The 13,433-nt window shown below is 48.2% G+C and overlaps 1 protein-coding gene across 3 annotated transcripts in view; it reads left to right on the forward strand.

The window, feature by feature from the left end:
• Positions 1–13,433, forward strand: part of NOX4 (NADPH oxidase 4) — a 284,105-nt gene that overhangs the window by 142,715 nt on the left and 127,957 nt on the right. For all 3 annotated transcript variants that reach the window (XM_069759250.1, XM_069759251.1, XM_069759252.1), the window contains one exon: positions 7,922–7,982. In XM_069759250.1, coding sequence (XP_069615351.1) covers positions 7,922–7,982 — 61 coding nt within the window. The remainder of the gene's footprint in view (positions 1–7,921; positions 7,983–13,433) is intronic.

The raw sequence follows: 13,433 nt of genomic DNA on the forward strand, positions 1-13,433 counted from the left end.
CGGTGTGTCTGTTGTCGCCCAAACACTTCATTGCCAATACAGCCTGCTGACGCTTGCCAGTAGCTGCCCCATAATGGGACACCTGGTGTGCAACAGTGGCAGCTGCGGATGGAGTGGTTGTGCGACTGCGGTCTGTGGACGAGCTCTCGCTTCTGCAGGAGGAGGAGGAGGAGGAGGGGGGGTGAACGGCTACAGCCAACTGTTTCCTAGACCGTGGGCTAGGCAGAACTGTCCCAATATTGCTGTCCCCTTTGGACCCTGCATCCACCACATTCACCCAGTGTGCCATGATGGACACGTAACGTCCCTGGCCATGCCTACTGGTCCATGCATCTGTTGTCAAGTGCACCTTTGTACTCACAGATTGCCTGAGTGCATGGACGATGCGCTCTTTAACATGCTGGTGGAGGGCTGGGATGGCTTTTCTCGAAAAGAAGTGTCGACTGGGTAGCTCGTAGCGTGGTACAGCGTAGTCCATCAGGGCTTTGAAAGCTTCGCATTCAACTAACCGGTAGGGCATCATCTCTAACGAGATTAGTCTAGCAATGTGGGCATTCAAACCCTGTGTACGCGGATGCGAGGATGAGTACTTCTTTTTTCTAACGAGAGTCTCATGTAGGGTGAGCTGGACTGGAGAGCTGGAGATCGTGGAACTAGCGGGGGTGCCGGTGGACATGGCAGACTGAGAGACGGTTGGAGACGGTATTCTTGCCGGTGCCCTACATGCAGTGTTTCCTACTACGAAACTGGTGATTCCCTGACCCTGACTGCTTTGGCCTGGCAACGAAACCTGCAGAGATACTGCAGGTCGTGCGGGAAATGGTGGGCTTACAGTGACGGAAGGGATGTAGCGTTGCTGACTAGCTTCATTGGCGTGCTACAATCTTAAGGGACGTTTGGTAGTTAGTCCAGGCTTGCAAATGCATGGTGGTTAAATGTCTATGCATGCATCTTGTATTTAGACTTTTCAGATTCTGACCTCTGCTTAAGGTAGTTGAACATTTTTGACAGATGACTTTGCGCTGATCATTTGGATGTTGTTTAAAAAAATGCCAGACTGCACTCTTTCTACCATCGGATACCTTTTCAGGCATTGCAGACTGAGCTTCTTTAACCGGGTGGCCACGCTGTCCTCCAACTGGTTTTGGCTTTGCCACGTGTTTTGGGCTAGATACGGGCCCGGCAGATGGAACCTGTTGCGATGTTGATGCCTGCTGCGGCCCCTCCTCCTCCGCTTCAGAACTGCTGCCGCCTGCACCCTGTTCCCCCAATGGCTGCCAATCAGGGTCAACAACTGGGTCATCTATGACCTCCTCTTCTATCTCGTGTGCAACTTTGTCTATGTCACCGTGTAAGCCGGTGGTATAGCGTTCGTGACGGGGCACCATAGTCTCATCAGGGTCTGATTCTGGATCAGTACACTGTGAGGGCAATGTTGTGGTCTGAGTCAAAGGAACAGCATAGTAATCTGGCTGTGGCTGTGCATCAGTGCACTCCATGTCAGATTCAACTTGTAATGGGCATGGACTGTTAACTGCTTCACTTTCTAAGCCAGGGACGGTATGTGTAAAGAGCTCCATGGAGTAACCCGTTGTGTCGCCTGCTGCATCCTTCTCTGTTGTTGTTTTTGCTGAAGAGGACAAGGAAGCGACTTGTCCCTGACCGTGAACATGAAGAGGCCGGTTACATTTGCTTACTTGTGGGAAGTGATTCTACCTACATTTTCTGGTTCCAACCTATTTTGTGAAGGCACGTGGACTTTTTTCTTCCTCATTTTTTTAATATAAAAATGTCTCTGTTTTTGGAATGAAAAAAAGATGATCCAGCTTCCAAGCTTCCAAAAATTGATTAGATTAAAAAATATTAATAGATTCTGTCAAGAGTGTAGACACAGCTAAGCATTTCAAACATCCATTGCGTTCTTTTTTTCAAGTACAGTACATTATAAAATGGATGGTGTCATTCAAAAGTACAACTCGTCCCGCGAAAAAGCAAGCTTCATATAACTATATTGACAGAAACTGAAAAGAAAAGTTACGGCTTTTGGAGGAAATAAACTAAAAACACAAAAATGAAAAATGGCTATGTTGGGAAGGGGTTAATGTAATTGACCATTGTTGACCTTACAATCCGACAATTTAGATCATTTAAAGGCATGAATTGCAACCTACAGACTTAATGGTGCCATAGATGGCCACCTGCTCTCCATACCGGAGCCCCGACTGCCGGTGATTAGTTGATTGCCCTAAGCTATCGGCTAAAATTTCCAGAATCTGTGAGTAGGTGCACATTTCTCCTATACAGGCCACTGTGTTTATTAAAATTAACGAATATCCATAAAACACAAAGAGTCCAACTAAGAGTCCGGCAAAATATTTGTCTGTTGTACAAAAATTTTGCAACTTTTCAAAGCTTTAATAAATCATTGGTCTCCAGTCAAGAATCACTGTGTTTCAGCCAAAAATCCAACTCCTCAATTTCCCTGACTCCGACTCCATGATTCTGACTCCGACTCCACAACCCTGGTTGCAGAGAATTAGTCTTTCCCTCTTGCTTGTAGGGCGAGATGCCAATTAGTAGACCATTCGTAAGATATCCACATGTCCTAATAAGGGCTCATGCAATCGACTGTAATAATTGGACAATTACCACACTATTTTGTCCCCATGTTATGCTATGGGACTGTGCACAAGTCTGATTTTTTTTTTCTTGTACCGAGTCGGGACGAGGAAAAGTTCACAGCCTTTCCAATACCGAGTCTTCCCAAGGAAAAGTTTACAGCCTTTCCAAATTGCCCACCGATAATCGAATGGAACTCATCCATTTCTATAGATCCGTGGTAAATACCCCACCTCACTCGGGTGACATCCGGCTGCTGTCCGATTTTCACGGACTTAATGAATGGAGAAAATGGAAACTTTTTTTTTTATTCTCCACTTTCTAGATAATCGGATCACACTATCATTATTAATCAGTGATCAGATTAGAGTCTGATGAGAGTTGATTACCATAATCGGCCATTTTTCTCGGATGAGAGAAAATCGGTCATGTAACCCCAGCCTGAGACAAGTTCTTTAGCTTTAGTGATACTTGAGTTTTCAGATTAACCTAGAGAATGACTTAAATTTTTTGACATATTTCTGCAATTCAGTTCTTAAGTTTATGTGACCAGGCATAAAATTGCCTTTCCTATTACTATTCATTGGAAAGAATGGGCCGCCAGGTCTCGTATGCCGAGCAAAGAGGCATTGAAAGCGACTACACGAAGAATGATAAATTTTCTGCAAAAAACGCAAACATCTGCTTTCTGTGTCTGGCCAATTTGCATAATTAAACATGCGCTAATTGCACGAGGCTCTGATTTAAAAGCCGCCTGGTGTATACGCTGGATGGGTTTTCTACTCGAATTTCTCAGCGGCCACCTACTTACTTGTACAGCATTTATTTTCTCTCGTCATTAATACACCCTGTATGGATAGCATTTATGGCTTCATTTAAAAAGGATTAAACAGTCAATCGCGCAAGCATAAATCATATCATATGGTGATAAAAATGCTATTTATTAAGAGCAAAAACATTCTACAAAATGAGAAATAACCCCAAAGAGTTATCAAAAATATAAGATGTCGAGACATTTATCATCTATAATCTATATAGGAACTTACAGTTTATCACAAAAGTGAGTACACCCCACCCATTTTTGTAAATATGTTATTATATCTTTTTATGGGACAACACTGAAGATATGACACTTTGGTACAAATTACAGTAGTCGGTGTAAGTAGAAAAAATCTATGCCAGCTCACCGATTGTCGAAGTCCAGTGTACAGGGAAATCGCGATTCGAATATTCATGTAACGATGAGAATAAATAGGAAAAAAAAAGATTTTTTCAGCTCCCGGTAAAATTTCTTTAAACTTTATTCCATCATAGATTAAATAAAAATATCATTCTGATGCAAACAGAAATGCAGAAAGCGACGCGTTTCGAACGGATGCAACCTTTCTTCGTCAAAGTTAGTTCATGAAGAGCATCCACCTGAAATACATGTGTAGACAATTAGTATATCAAAAATAGGTGGTGCAAAAATGCTAATTCTGCCAAGATATTTCTAGTGTAAAGTTTAAAAATGCAGAAAGACAAGGGGTGAAAAGGAAGGCTGACCCATAGAGGTTTGTTCCTCTGCGGTATGAAACGGTGTAAGATTTGCAGGCATGCATCACAATGTGCATCTTTTTTCAGTCATGAAAATAGTCAAAAATATGACATCAAACAGTTCATAAACTATGATAACAAAAATGTAGTTTATTCAATAGAATGCATGGCTTCCAAAGAGATGTACATTGGATATACGGTACGGGAATGTTTTCACAGTAGTCAGTGTACGGCATGTATAACAGTGTAAATTTTGTCCCCTCTAAATAACTCAACATGCAGCCATTAATGTATAAACCTCTGGCAACAAAAGTGAGCACACCCCTAAGTCAAAATGGCCAAATTGTGCCCAAAGTGTTAATATTTTGTGCGACAATCATTATTTTCAAGCACTGCATTAACTCTCTTCGACATGGAGATCACTAGAGCTTCTCAGGTCGCCATTGGAATCCTCTTCCCCTCCTCCATGATGACATCAAGGACCTGATGGATGTTGGAGACCTTGCGCTCCTCGACCTTCCATTTGAGAGTGCCTCACAGATGCTCAATAGGGTTTAGGTCTGGAGACATGCTTGGCAGTCCAACGCCTTTACCCAGTTTTTTTTTAGCAAGGCAGTGGTGGTCTTGAAGATGTGTTTGGAGTCATTATCATGTTGGAATACTGCCCTGCAGCCTAGTTTCCAGAGGGAGTGGATCATGCGCTGCTTCGGTATGTCACAGGACATGTTGGCATTCATGGTTCCTTCAGTGAACTGTAGCTCCTTTCAGCCAGCAGCACTTATGCAGCCCCAAACTATGACACTCCCACCACCATGCTTGACTGTAGGCAAGACACACTTGTCATTATGCTCCTCACCTGGTTGCCGCCACTCACACTTGATACCATCTGAACCAAATAGATTTATCTTGGTTTCATCAGACCACAGTACATGGTTCCAGTAATCCATGTCCTTAGTCTGCTTGTCTTCAGCAAACTGTTTGCAGGCTTTCTTGTGCATCAGCTTTAGAAGAGGCTTTCTTCTGAGACGATAGCCATGGAGACCAATTTGCTGCAATTTGCGGTGTATGGTCTGACCACTGACTGGCTGAGCCCCCGCATCTTTGACCTCTACAGCAATGCTGGCAGCACTCCTGCGTCTATTCTGATCATATGACCTCTGGATAAGACTCTGACCACGTTCACTCAGCTTCTATGGTCGACCATGATGAGGCAAGTTCTGACGGGAACCTGTCATGTTACACCGCTCTATGGTCTTGGCACCGTGCTGCAGCTCAGCTTCAGGGAGTCGGCAAGCTTCTTATGTCCTAGACCATCTCTATATGGAGCAACAATTGTTTTTTTTCAGATCCTCAGTGAGTTCTTTGCCAGGAGGTGCCATGTTGAGCTTCCCATCACCAGTACGATACAGTGTGTGAGTGATGACACCAAATTCACCACACCTGCTCCCTATTCACACCTGAGACCTTGTAACGCTAATGTGTCACATGACACTGGGGAGAGAAAATGGCTAATTGGGCACAATTTGACCATTTTGACTTGAGGGCTGTACTCACTTTTTTGCTAGCGGTTTTGACGTTAATGATTGTGTGATATTTAGAGGACACAACAAATTTACACTGTTATACAAGCTGTACATTGACTACTGTACACTCTATCAAAGAGTCAGATCTTCCGTGTTGTCCCATGAAAAGATATAATACAAGATTTACAAAAATGTGAGGGGTGTACTCACTTTTGTGATATACTATAGCAATAAGTGTTTAGTTTCCCTACAGCTCCTCTACATGGTACCTAGAAAAAATATATATGTTCAATCCCTACACACTCCAAATGATTGATTTCACTTTTGAAAGACAGACTTTTCTTTAACTGAGAATATCGTTCAAGAGCTATTTAAAGGGATATCTGGGACTTTAAAAAAAAAAAGTCCAAACTAAAAAAGTTGTTAAACCGCACCCTTAAATGTCCAAGTCTTTAAAGACCAAGAGGCGCACGTTAAAACCAGGGAGTCCATCCCAGAGCGTGTTCCATATCCAGATAAATGAAAAAAACAGCGCCTCAAAATGTAGTGAAGATTAAATCTTACATTTTATTCTGCCTCCTGTGGTGACGTTTCGGTCCAGAGACCTTTTTCAAGCACAGTACACAGTGTTCTAACCACCATTATATATACAAAGTTGCACCCACTATTTAACAAAACACCAATAGGATATGCACATAATTGTGAACACAATCCCATCACATCAAAAAAACACTTATACTGATAAAAACAATCCCACCGAAGCATCTACTATATTATCGCCTGATCTAACATCAAACCGCTATCTCTGATCGTTCTTATGCACATGATTTAAAGCATAATAGCACAAAAAGAGTCCCGTCGGTAAAATGTAAACATTTTTTTGATTTATCTGGATTTTAAAAAAAAGTGTCTAAGCACGAACAGGCAGGTAGTTGCGACCTACCTGCCTGTTGTGCCCTGCGCCGTTCTACACCAGCACAGAGTGGTCACAAATTTCTGCTGATATCCTGCCAATAGATCAGTAGTTTGTCTTCCTGTTGACAGGGCAGGACTACTGGTGTCATGTTGATTGACAGCTATCTCTCCGCTGCCTAATTGGGGGAAGCCGGCTGTCAATCGACATTACACCAGTAGTCCCGCACTGTCAACGGGAAGAAAAACTGTCCCGGGTATCCAGTTTAACAGTGTGAGCATGGCTGTAACAAGCAACATACAGTAACTTTAACTGTAAAGCTAAATTTGGAGAAACCCTTAAATGCTGTAATCTCTAGCAACCACAGCATCTAAGGAGGTTCACCATGTAAGAGGGACCATTAGTACCCTGCGAATAAGGACTGCTAAAGACTTAAAAAGCCTGAAAAGAACTCCCAAGTCTGCCATAGGCATCTGCCCATTAGACCATTGGTGTACTAGAAATGGCAGCACGCCACAAGATTTCTATGGGGCCTTAAAGCTGGAGGAGGCCCGATATCTAAAAATCCTGACCCCTGTATAGTATCTTCTTACTTCTCCCAGCATCAGCTCTATATCCATGCCAGAAGTCAGGAGGATTGTATCATTAGCACACGCTAATTATACAATCAATAGCAACTACAGCCTCTACATAATCACAGATTGAGAAGACCCATTAGTACCCTACAACCACAGGGTGCTGCAGGACTACCATTGCACCCAGGGGTTTGAAAAAGGCCCCCAAGTTGGCCATAAGGTCAGTATCATAGCACCAGTAGAACAGGGGCACATGATTCCTATGGCGTCCACCCACTCTCCCAACATCCACCCTATATGTGCTACAGAAGTCATAAGGACTTGAGAATGCCAGCTGTTTTAAGCAGCAGACACCGGCTGATATAGACTGAGATTGGAGCTACGTCTGTTAGAGTAGTTTAACCTCTTCGATGCCATAGCGAACAGTGAAGGTGGCATCTAAGTGGTATCCAAGGAAATAGCTTACAGTTTTGCTTTAGAGCTCTGCAGAGGTGGGGATTTAAGGTGTCTATTTTGATATTTCTAGTTCCAGTGTACACCCATGAGCTTCATTATTTCAATAAGTATGATGCAATTGGTCCTAAGAAAAAATAAAACCTGTCCTCCAGAACATGTTGGATTAAAGCGGTTGAGCGAGGACCACAAACCTTTAGTATAACACTAGAAGATATATTAATTATTATTAGATTATTAATGTTTTGTAGTAAATTCTATGGTTCTACTTCCTGGTTGATCTTTGTATTTTAATATTTTAGTGCCCCACGGACACCAAGGCCACATTTGCAGTTCATATAAAAGTCGTGGGAGACTGGACAGGTAAGTTTTACAGAAAATAAAAGGATTTTCACTTTTACGTTTGGGCACTTCATATTATGACTAGTGTTGAGCGATACCTTCCGATATCGGAAAGTATCGGTATCGGTTTGGATCGGCCGATATTCAAAAAATATCGGATATCGCCGATACCGATACCCGATCCCAATGCAAGTCAATGGGACCAAAATATCGGAATTAAAATAAACCCTTTCTTTCCTTGTAGGTTCATTCTACCTGAAGGAAAACAACTAAGAATAATGTAGGATGTATGGGGGAGGTGGCGGAGACATTAAAGGCAATGAGGATTAGTCCAATCAAATAGAATAGCATGTTTTTTTTTTTTTTTTAAAGAAGTTCGGATTGAAAAAGATATTGAGTATGTAAATTTTTTTTATTTTGTCAGATATTGATGTTTCACTATTCCACGCCCTTCCCCTTCTTTTTTTTCTTTTTTTTTTTTTTTCTTTTCCCACACTTTCATCTTCATCATCATCAGCATCCTTGACATCAACTTCTTCACCTTATTCATCTTCTTCTTCATCTTCTACCTATTTTTTTTTTATTACATTCTTCATATTCATTTTCTTCAACTATTATTATTCTTCCTATTCTACATATTCTTTTTATTCCACTGTTATTATTCTTCCTATTCTACTTCTTCATCATATTCTCATTTGTGACAGGCATTCCCGTAGTTGTTATCTATAAAAGTTGGAAGATTACACCTTCCGTTCTGCCAGTCACAAAAGTTACATTTGTCCGCGTTCAGTTTGGCCTGCAGCATCAGGCTTTATCCAGGGGCACCACGAGGAGGAACGGACTCACCCCCATACACTGCTTAGTCTTCTTCTGCATATAATTTAGATAATATCTTTTGCTCTGATATTAAGTCTTATGCTTAATGTTCTTCTGCTCTTTGTTCTGCAGCCTCTTGTTCTTCTGCTTCTCGGTCTTCCATGTTGTCGTCTCCAGGGTCTTCGTCTCCAGTGTCGTCATCTCCGCCGTCGTCGTCTCAGCCGTCGTCGTCTCCGCCGTCGTCGTCGTCGTCGTCATCGGGGTGGTCTTCCGGGTCGTCGTCATCGGGGTGGTCTTCCGGGTTGTCGACGTTAGGGTCTTCAACTTGGAAATGTAGCAGAAGGTACAAGAAGGCTGAGAAAATGCCAAGAACCAGCTGATGGAACTGGAACTCGGATGGCTACCCGAAGGTTCAAGAGCCTATGGAACTACCGAGGACCAGCTGACGTTACTGGAACCCGGTTACTAAGCAGGAGGTACCCGTGCTAAAAAGCACTACCAAGGACCGCCTGACGTTGGCGGAACTCGGATACCCAGAAGGAGGCACCTAAGCCAAAGGCTCTGCCCGGAACCAGATGACGTTACTGGAACCAGGATGGGGAGCAGAAGGTACAAGAGCAAAAGACACTGCCGAGAACCAGCTGACGGTACTGGAACCCGGATGGGTAGCCGAATGTCCAAGAGCCAATGGAACTACCAAGGACCAGCTGACGTTACTGGAACCCGGTTACTAAGCAGGAGGTACCCGTGCCTGAAAGCACTACCAAGGACCACCTGACATTGGTGGAACTTGGATACCCAGAAGGAGGCACCTAAGCCAAAGGCTCTGCCCGGAACCAGCTGACGGTACTGGAACCAGGATGGGGAGCAGAAGGTACAAGAGCAAAAGACACTGCCGAGAACCAGCTGACGGTGCTGGAACCAGGTGGTGGACCCGAAGGCCCACAGGAGAGGAGAGAACAGCTAGGCCGCGAGGCAGCCGCAGTTACCGAACCCCAACAGTCCTACAGGGGGAGCTGGGCCTACTGGCACTACAGAACCAGCCTTGACTACCAGTTCACGCAGCCCACATAGGAAGCTCCTAAACTGGAGGCACCCTGGAGTTGGCTAACTCGACCGCCCCACGACAGGGCAAGCATAGGCGTCTCAGTGAAGTTGACACAACCCGGAAACAGCTGACGGTGCTGAAACCAGGCTTGGCACGAGGGAGTACCTGTGACAAGAACACTGCCGAGAACCAGCTGGCGGTGCTGGAACCCGGATGCATTGCCCCAGTGTGCAAGAGCCAATGGCACGACCGAGGACCAGCTGACGGTGCTGGAACCCGGTTACTAAGCTGTAGGTGCCCGCGCTTAAAAGCACTACCAAGGACCGCCTGGCGTTGGCGGAACTCGGATACCCAGGAGGAGGCACCTAAGCCAAAGGCTCGGCCCGGAACCAGCTGACGGTGCTGGAACCAGGTGGTGGACCCCAAGGCCCACAGGAGAGGAGAGAACAGCTAGGCCGCGAGGCAGCCGCAGTTACCGAACCCCAACAGTCCTACAGGGGGAGCTGGGCCTACTGGCACTACAGAACCAGCCTTGACTACCAGTTCACGCAGCCCACATAGGAAGCTCCTAAACTGGAGGCACCCTGGAGTTGGCTAACTCGACCGCCCCACGACGGGGCAAGCATAGGCGTCTCAGTGAAGTTGACACAACCCGGAAACAGCTGACGGTGCTGAAACCAGGCTTGGCACGAGGGAGTACCTGTGACAAGAACACTGCCGAGAACCAGCTGGCGGTGCTGGAACCCGGATGCGTTGCCCCAATGTGCAAGAGCCAATGGCACGACCGAGGACCAGCTGACGGTGCTGGAACCCGGTTACTAAGCTGTAGGTGCCCGCGCTTAAAAGCACTACCAAGGACCGCCTGGCGTTGGCGGAACTCGGATACCCAGGAGGAGGCACCTAAGCCAAAGGCTCGGCCCGGAACCAGCTGACGGTGCTGGAACCAGGTGGTGGACCCCAAGGCCCACAGGAGAGGAGAGAACAGCTAGGCCGCGAGGCAGCCGCAGTTACCGAACCCCAACAGTCCTACAGGGGGAGCTGGGCCTACTGGCACTACAGAACCAGCCTTGACTACCAGTTCACGCAGCCCACATAGGAAGCTCCTAAACTGGAGGCACCCTGGAGTTGGCTAACTCGACCGCCCCACGACGGGGCAAGCATAGGCGTCTCAGTGAAGTTGACACAACCCGGAAACAGCTGACGGTGCTGAAACCAGGCTTGGCACGAGGGAGTACCTGTGACAAGAACACTGCCGAGAACCAGCTGGCGGTGCTGGAACCCGGATGCGTTGCCCCAGTGTGCAAGAGCCAATGGCACGACCGAGGACCAGCTGACGGTGCTGGAACCCGGTTACTAAGCTGTAGGTGCCCGCGCTTAAAAGCACTACCAAGGACCGCCTGGCGTTGGCGGAACTCGGATACCCAGGAGGAGGCACCTAAGCCAAAGGCTCGGCCCGGAACCAGCTGACGGTGCTGGAACCAGGTGGTGGACCCCAAGGCCCACAGGAGAGGAGAGAACAGCTAGGCCGCGAGGCAGCCGCAGTTACCGAACCCCAACAGTCCTACAGGGGGAGCTGGGCCTACTGGCACTACAGAACCAGCCTTGACTACCAGTTCACGCAGCCCACATAGGAAGCTCCTAAACTGGAGGCACCCTGGAGTTGGCTAACTCGACCGCCCCACGACGGGGCAAGCATAGGCGTCTCAGTGAAGTTGACACAACCCGGAAACAGCTGACGGTGCTGAAACCAGGCTTGGCACGAGGGAGTACCTGTGACAAGAACACTGCCGAGAACCAGCTGGCGGTGCTGGAACCCGGATGCGTTGCCCCAGTGTGCAAGAGCCAATGGCACGACCGAGGACCAGCTGACGGTGCTGGAACCCGGTTACTAAGCTGTAGGTGCCCGCGCTTAAAAGCACTACCAAGGACCGCCTGGCGTTGGCGGAACTCGGATACCCAGGAGGAGGCACCTAAGCCAAAGGCTCGGCCCGGAACCAGCTGACGGTGCTGGAACCAGGTGGTGGACCCCAAGGCCCACAGGAGAGGAGAGAACAGCTAGGCCGCGAGGCAGCCGCAGTTACCGAACCCCAACAGTCCTACAGGGGGAGCTGGGCCTACTGGCACTACAGAACCAGCCTTGACTACCAGTTCACGCAGCCCACATAGGAAGCTCCTAAACTGGAGGCACCCTGGAGTTGGCTAACTCGACCGCCCCACGACGGGGCAAGCATAGGCGTCTCAGTGAAGTTGACACAACCCGGAAACAGCTGACGGTGCTGAAACCAGGCTTGGCACGAGGGAGTACCTGTGACAAGAACACTGCCGAGAACCAGCTGGCGGTGCTGGAACCCGGATGCGTTGCCCCAGTGTGCAAGAGCCAATGGCACGACCGAGGACCAGCTGACGGTGCTGGAACCCGGTTACTAAGCTGTAGGTGCCCGCGCTTAAAAGCACTACCAAGGACCGCCTGGCGTTGGCGGAACTCGGATACCCAGGAGGAGGCACCTAAGCCAAAGGCTCGGCCCGGAACCAGCTGACGGTGCTGGAACCAGGTGGTGGACCCCAAGGCCCACAGGAGAGGAGAGAACAGCTAGGCCGCGAGGCAGCCGCAGTTACCGAACCCCAACAGTCCTACAGGGGGAGCTGGGCCTACTGGCACTACAGAACCAGCCTTGACTACCAGTTCACGCAGCCCACATAGGAAGCTCCTAAACTGGAGGCACCCTGGAGTTGGCTAACTCGACCGCCCCACGACGGGGCAAGCATAGGCGTCTCAGTGAAGTTGACACAACCCGGAAACAGCTGACGGTGCTGAAACCAGGCTTGGCACGAGGGAGTACCTGTGACAAGAACACTGCCGAGAACCAGCTGGCGGTGCTGGAACCCGGATGCGTTGCCCCAGTGTGCAAGAGCCAATGGCACGACCGAGGACCAGCTGACGGTGCTGGAACCCGGTTACTAAGCTGTAGGTGCCCGCGCTTAAAAGCACTACCAAGGACCGCCTGGCGTTGGCGGAACTCGGATACCCAGGAGGAGGCACCTAAGCCAAAGGCTCGGCCCGGAACCAGCTGACGGTGCTGGAACCAGGTGGTGGACCCCAAGGCCCACAGGAGAGGAGAGAACAGCTAGGCCGCGAGGCAGCCGCAGTTACCGAACCCCAACAGTCCTACAGGGGGAGCTGGGCCTACTGGCACTACAGAACCAGCCTTGACTACCAGTTCACGCAGCCCACATAGGAAGCTCCTAAACTGGAGGCACCCTGGAGTTGGCTAACTCGACCGCCCCACGACGGGGCAAGCATAGGCGTCTCAGTGAAGTTGACACAACCCGGAAACAGCTGACGGTGCTGAAACCAGGCTTGGCACGAGGGAGTACCTGTGACAAGAACACTGCCGAGAACCAGCTGGCGGTGCTGGAACCCGGATGCGTTGCCCCAGTGTGCAAGAGCCAATGGCACGACCGAGGACCAGCTGACGGTGCTGGAACCCGGTTACTAAGCTGTAGGTGCCCGCGCTTAAAAGCACTACCAAGGACCGCCTGGCGTTGGCGGAACTCGGATACCCAGGAGGAGGCACCTAAGCCAAAGGCTCGGCCCGGAACCAGCTGAC

This window comes from Ranitomeya imitator, chromosome 3, assembly GCF_032444005.1.
Source record: "Ranitomeya imitator isolate aRanImi1 chromosome 3, aRanImi1.pri, whole genome shotgun sequence".
NCBI classification, from domain to species: domain Eukaryota; kingdom Metazoa; phylum Chordata; class Amphibia; order Anura; family Dendrobatidae; genus Ranitomeya; species Ranitomeya imitator.